This window comes from Vulpes vulpes, chromosome 16, assembly GCF_048418805.1.
Source record: "Vulpes vulpes isolate BD-2025 chromosome 16, VulVul3, whole genome shotgun sequence".
Lineage (NCBI taxonomy): Eukaryota > Metazoa > Chordata > Mammalia > Carnivora > Canidae > Vulpes > Vulpes vulpes.
In genome coordinates this window covers 39,849,485-39,856,107 of record NC_132795.1, presented here as the reverse complement: position 1 = coordinate 39,856,107, position 6,623 = coordinate 39,849,485, and the positions used below count along the sequence as shown (strand labels likewise).

The 6,623-nt window shown below is 40.9% G+C and overlaps 1 protein-coding gene across 1 annotated transcript; it reads right to left on the bottom strand.

Moving 5' to 3' along the window:
- Nucleotides 1-4,317: 4,317 nt before the first annotated feature.
- THOC5 (THO complex subunit 5) lies at nucleotides 4,318-5,311 on the bottom strand. The gene has a single exon (XM_072741589.1). The coding sequence runs from the start codon at nucleotides 5,309-5,311 to the stop codon at nucleotides 4,490-4,492; it is 822 nt and encodes a 273-aa protein (XP_072597690.1). The 3' UTR covers nucleotides 4,318-4,489.
- Nucleotides 5,312-6,623: the final 1,312 nt, after the last annotated feature.

Sequence of the window (6,623 nt, the reverse complement as noted above, 5' to 3'; positions counted from 1 at the left end):
AGTGAAGATATGAAGGGTCGTGAATAGAGCAACAACTCTAGGATAGATGAGCAGTGAAAAGGAGGTGGGATCCCTGGAGTGGAGAAGAGCTGCCATGGGAGGCGTCAGAGTAAGTGAGCTGGAAGGGTAGGAGGCAGGCTTCGGAGAACCGGCTATTTAAAATCAAGAGTCTGGAGGAGGCTTGTTGGGTCCCTGGACTTGTGTTGGGGTTAGACTGGAACACACGAGCAATAAAAGAAGCGCTGCAGAGAGACAGGGAGGCCAACCATTCCCTCTTTTATTCATTGCACATCTAGGGCTGATTGATTTTTAGTAAGATCCAGTGAGACTTAGGCCTACTTTCTAAAGCTGAAGAAGTTAGTCTAAATCTAATGCAGATTGAGAGTGTGAAGACGAAGCTGGGTGTGTTCAGATAGGAATGTGTTTTGCTGCCAATAATTGAAAACTCAACCTCCACTGGCTGAAACAATGAGATGATTATCTTTCTAATACAATTAGAAGTTTGGAGAGCGGTAACTGCTGGCCTGGGCTTCATGCCTCTACAATGTAAAGGTCAGGGTCTGTGATTCTTTTGACCTTTTCCTCCTGGTTACAAAGTGGCTGCTTCATCTTCCCATATCATAACTCCGGAGTCAGTTCTCAGCTGAGACCAGGTGGAACCATTTTAGACTCTAGAAAGAGGATGGGAGGGCAGAGTCAAATTGGGCAATCACTAAGGTCTACAGCTATTATTATTATCTGGAACTTCTGTATACGTACCAATGAGTATAAAACTAAAAATATTTTCAATCTGTCATCAACACCCCCCTCTCTTCAAAAGATTTGTATATAAGTATATACACTGGACTCCTCAAAACCTGTAATTTGGCTTTGTTTGGGCAAAGAAATTGCTATACATTTATTGTTGGGATTCTAGATATAAACGTAGGGCTAAAACAGTCAAAGAAATATGGGTTTCACCTACAAGGATTTTCCGGCCATTTCTGAAACCTCACTTTAGGCAACCCCCTCCCACCACCCATAAATCCTAAAGAATATCAAGTTTCTTATTGAAAGCAGATGGGATGTTTGCAGGAGTTGCCACCTCTATGTCAATGACATTAAGTTTAAGAGCCTGGGCATCTGTGGAATTCTAAAAAGGATGAATGGGCTAATGTAAGTAAGTAAAATGCCATATATACAAAATAGTAACCACCCACTTCAGAAAAATTATTTAGCCATTTTCAATCTTTCTAATTTTGCATATCTAAATAAAAATCATACCTAGATATCCTTTCTCAATTTTAAGATGTTAGATCTTAGAGATTTACTATTTTAGAAATATTTGACTGTATTAAATTATTTAGAAATATCTTGTCATATTTCTTAATTCTTTTCTGCTTTATGACTTCATTAAAGTCCATTATAAATAATTTTTATTGCTGAATTAACACTCACATTAATAAGGCCGTCAGTTGAAAGGCTGGCATCCATGTACCCACGTATCTCCTGTTAGTAATAACTACATATAAAATCTATTCTGCACAGAATTAAACACACAGGCACACACACACACGGATGACCCAGAAAATTAAATCCTTGGGAAAGGTCAGGATAGCAAGAGTTTATTTCAGTACTGGGGTTTAAACCAGTTAATTTCCAGTTTCACTGAAGTGAATATCAGTGGCTCTGCACTTCTGTGGTTGATGCTGTTATGATCTGGCCATCTTGTTATTGTTACTCTAGAAGGTGCTGTTAATGCCAGTTGCCTTCCTAACTTAACTCTGTCCCCACTTTCTATTCTAGAAAGGAAAAAAAAGAAGAAAGGAAAGAGCCATAAAAACAATGGATAAGTGAAATATACATTCGCTTTTGACCTTAATGTTGACCACTGAAGACTCTATTTTCTTCTATCTAAAGGGGAAGGGAGGCTCCTCTGATTGATAGTGTCCTTAACTTAGTAACACCACTATCTCAAAGTACTATAGATCAGCGCACCGTCAGTATTGTTATTGTCATAAATAATGTCAAAATCCTCTGAAATTGCTGGAATATATACGGTAATTTCACTTTGATCTCTTTTCTTTAAAACATGAATGACAGCATCTACTTTATGTACCACCACTCAAAAGGAAAATAAGACTTCTAGGAGTTTATAATGGAATGATCCACCGTGTGGGCAGAGTTTATAAGCTAATATGGAAATCCTCCATAATCATCCAGAAAGATTCACATTCCAATTCATTGATGTGTGTCCAGTTTTATGATGTTGGAATAAATTTAAATTTCCCTTACATCCAAAGTTGCAATGGACAATTTCACACTGCAAACTTCTCCTTCCCTTGTCATTACTTTTATTTCTAACTATGAGTCCTCATAGCCATAGAGTGGCTCAGGATTTGGTTGAGAGATGGGAGATTGAGCTTTGGGGGGCAGAGCAAAGATGTGAATGGTGGTTCAGAAATCAAGGAAGTGGATATTGATATACAGCTGAATAAAATTTACTGAGTATTTTAGAATTGGTGTTGTCTAAACACTGGTGATGCCACACAAGACAAAATCTTCTTTCATTCTTATGGCCCATCGTCTATTGGAGACTTTCTCAAGGCTTGGGAAAATAAAGGGGCAGCAAAGAAGAGAGAAGAGTAGTACCTAATGAAGGAAAAGATTTTTGCTATTGCTTCTCTTATACTTTGACTAAAGGAATTGCAAAGGTTAGCACACTGGTAGATCATTAGCAAAATGACACTTTTTAAGCACTAATTGCTCTATTTAGGATGCAGGTGTCTTTAACCAAGTCTTTAGACTACTAGAAACAGTTATCACCCTAGAAGACTAACAGGTTCAGCTTTGTTGACAAACCGTTAGAACTATTACCAGGTGTTTAGTGCTGTCTTTGAGTCGAGCAGTTCAAAACCTAGCAGACTCAGGAAAGTGTTAATAGCTCTCTTCCCACGCTTGGTTAGCATGCCAGATTGGGAGGTGAAAGACTCTTAGCTTTTCCATCCATATTAATTCAATTTAGTAATGCTCAATTCACTTAAAATGAATTTAGACATGACCTTTGTTTTAGGTGTTTGGAAACTACTTCACAGCCTGTGTACCCACTCGATCCAGGTCCAGCTGACTTCCTACTGGGTTTTTCCACATGGCAATCTCACAGGCATCCAAAACTCAATTTGTTAAAAGTTTGCTCCCAAAAACACTCCTCTGTGTTCGCTATTCTGTGTTCCCTATTTCAGGGAGTAGAGTGCCGTCATCTCAGACAGCCAGACCTGAGAAATGGGCATCTCCCTCTCCTTCAACCCTTCATCCCAACCACATATCCATCCAGTCAGTAAAGATTAACTGAAGAGGTACTATTGCAACAAAATGAAAACCAACAATATTCCCATCCTCGAGGAACTTGTATTCTAGTTGGGGGAAACAATAAATAATATAAGAAAGTGGTAAGACTGATGGATAAAATCAAGTATAGCAAGGCAGATTGACTTTAAAAAATGCTTAAATATCTGGTCAGGTGGCTTTAAGAAAATATTTGAAGGTGGAGAGGAATGAAACCATGTGAATATCTGGGGAGGTGCATTCCAGACAGGCCCCTTTGGTGGGGCCAAAGACCTGAGCATGTGAGGAATATTCGAAGAATAGTCAAGAGACCAGACAGGTGGAGCTGGTGTGAGCAGCTGTTGTGAGCAGGATGAGATGAGACCAGACAGGAACTGGGGACAGATACTGCAGGATCTTCTAGGCCAACATAGAAACTCCAGCTTCCACTGTGAATGGAAGTGGGAAGTCCTGGATGAGTTCTCAGTAGCAGAATAGAATGTGATCTGATACTCATTTTAAATATATCATTTTATGGTAATTGATTATAACACACTAAATTGAAAAGAATCTAACAGTCCTCTGTGAAAGTCAGAAGAAAAAAGAGGAGGAAAAGGGGGAGAACCAGGAGGAGGAAGAGGAAGAAGAGGAGAAGGGAGAAGAGAGGGAGAAGGGCAAAAATGTGGTAGGCAGGGGAGTTGGTGGTGCAGAGAAAGTAACAAAAAGAAGAAATAGGGAAGGCAATTTTTTACCAACATGCCTGCTAAAAAATAGAAAAGTGGGGATATTTTTAAAATCACCATTTTGCAATATCCTGTAATAATCTAGGAAGGGTTATAAATATAGGCTAAAACCATTGGGTTAAAGGTGGTTGTAAATTAGGTGTTTGGAGGGTACTAAAATATCACCCCATAATTTTTTAAGAATTACAAATAGGAAAAAAAAAAAGAATTACAAATAGGGAAATTCATCTTTACAAAGGAAGACTCTGGTGGGTCACCAGAGTGACCAGAGTTTTGTTTTTTTTGTTTGTTTGTTTGTTTGTTTGTTTTGTCAAGTGACACTTTAATAGACTAGAAATAAAAAAACTGTCTTTGGAGAATATCAAGAGCCCCATGTGGGCCAAAGCAGAAAGTAGAGGCACAGCACTTCAGGCATAAGGAGCAACAACAGGTGAAGTGGGAGGTCAGCGATGGCTGAAGAATCCTTGAGGATGGTTATATTTAAATGGCTTCATCCTGCTGGGACCCCTGAAAAGCCGCAGACACATCTTCTCCTGGGGAAATTCCTTGGGCCCCTCCACACTGTCATCGTGGCTCTCAGTCTCCAGGTAGACATCCAGCAGCACACACAGGCGCTGCAGCTGGTTGGTCAAGAGCTGATGGCTGGGCCGGGGTCCGCACAGCTCCTTATAGCACACGTTGACCTCACTCTCCATGGCCCGAATGTTGTCATCATTGCTATTGGTTTTCTCCCCTTTCCAATTCAGACAGAGCTGGAAAATGGGTGGGATGGAGGAGTAGCCAGGGTTCAGCACCACAGCAGCCTGGAGTTTGGCTGTGCCTCTTTCCACAAGTGCCATGTAGTAGAGATTAGTGTCCTCAGCCAGTCCCGCTTCTACAATGTCCTTGGTGAAATGCAGCTCCATGTAATCCTCATGGGCAATTGTCACCCACTTCAGCAGGCGGGAGACCACCTTTGCAGGGAAGAGGTACTGGCAATCACTGGTAACTGGTACAATGCCATGTTCCAGGGATGCAAACTGTTTGTGGAGGGCCAGGCGGGACTGTACCCTGGTCTTCAGCAGTTTCATGGTTGTCTCCATGTGGCTGGCACTCAGCGAGTGGTCAGCAATCACTGTGTGCTGGGGCTGCTCTTTGGGGAGGTGGAGGCCACCCAACTTCTGTACCCACAAATAGGGGTGACCTAGGTCAAGTACATAGTCTCTCAAAGTCAGGATGCAGTTTTGACTTGTTTTCCCCCACTTTTCTGCTTCTATGGATTTCATTTTGTTTTGTTTTCAAGAAGTTATGGTGCTGTATAGGTGCTTTCTGTTTAACCCGGAAAGTGTGATCATGTTAGTTACTCTCTTTCGTAGACCGAATAGTTGGGAACACCTTTGGTACATGTAATGAAGCTCTGATTAGCACAGCGTATGCATACTTCTCCAAAGTGATATATGAAGACTCTTTTCTTTGCATAAAAAGCATTAGGTATATAAATGTATAAATAAATTTTACCATGTACAGTACAAAAATGGAACATTCTGCATGGACGTTAGGAATACAGGCTAGTATTTCAGCACAGACTTCCCTGCATGAGTTCTCGCTGACGCTTGCACCGTGCAGTGGGCACTGACTCCCTTCCACCAACACAGAGGTGCCACCCGACCCCCTGCACGTGCCACCCGACCCCCCGCCGCCAGGGGCCCCCTTGTGCACCTTTGCTTTATAATTCCTCTGGGGGTGATATTGGTGGTGATAACAGCTCCTAGCATAATGAAAGTTCCATTTGGTATTGTCACACATCTCTCCCGCCTCGCCGGGGTCGTCCTGTTTGAGTGATGGCCCTGTTGATTTCACCCTGCCTTTTACTGAATCTGTAAATTGTCGTGCAATTGTGGTTATAGTAGACCTGTAGCATATTGCCTTTTCTAAACTGCTACACGTTTATAATCTTCATTTTAAAAGTATGTATAATTTTTTAAAATATGTATTCTATTCAAAAAAAAAAAGAATTACAAATAGGGAAATTCATCTTTACAAAGGAAGACTCTGGTGGGTCACCACATCAACCGAGTCATCAAACAACATCATGAATATTAGGACAACCTGATATTATGTGCCCCTCCATCTGATGCACTTATGTACTTCATAAAGTACACAACACCGTCTATGAGGAAACTGACAAATTCAGAACCTATGGGACAATCTATATGAACAAGTGAATGTCATTTTTTAAAAATCTGGGAAATTGTTCTCAATTAAGAGAGACTAAAAAGATATACAAATGCATGCATAAACATTGATTGGCTCCTGGATCAGGAAAAAAACCCCAAAACTGTAAAAGACATTTTATATTGTACTACTCTTTCAAATTTTCTGTATACCTGGAGAGTTTCAGATAAAACATTGACAGGGTGGAGCTCAATCATCCTGGGTGCTAAGCAGAGAATAAACTGCCTGCAGGGAGCATGGGAAGAAGCCAGGAGATCAATAAGGAAGCTATTTTAATAATCCAGGACTGAAATTATGATAGTTTAAGTCAGGGTTTGGCAGTAGAGGTGCTGGGAGGTGGTCAGCCTCCGTAAATTTTCAAGT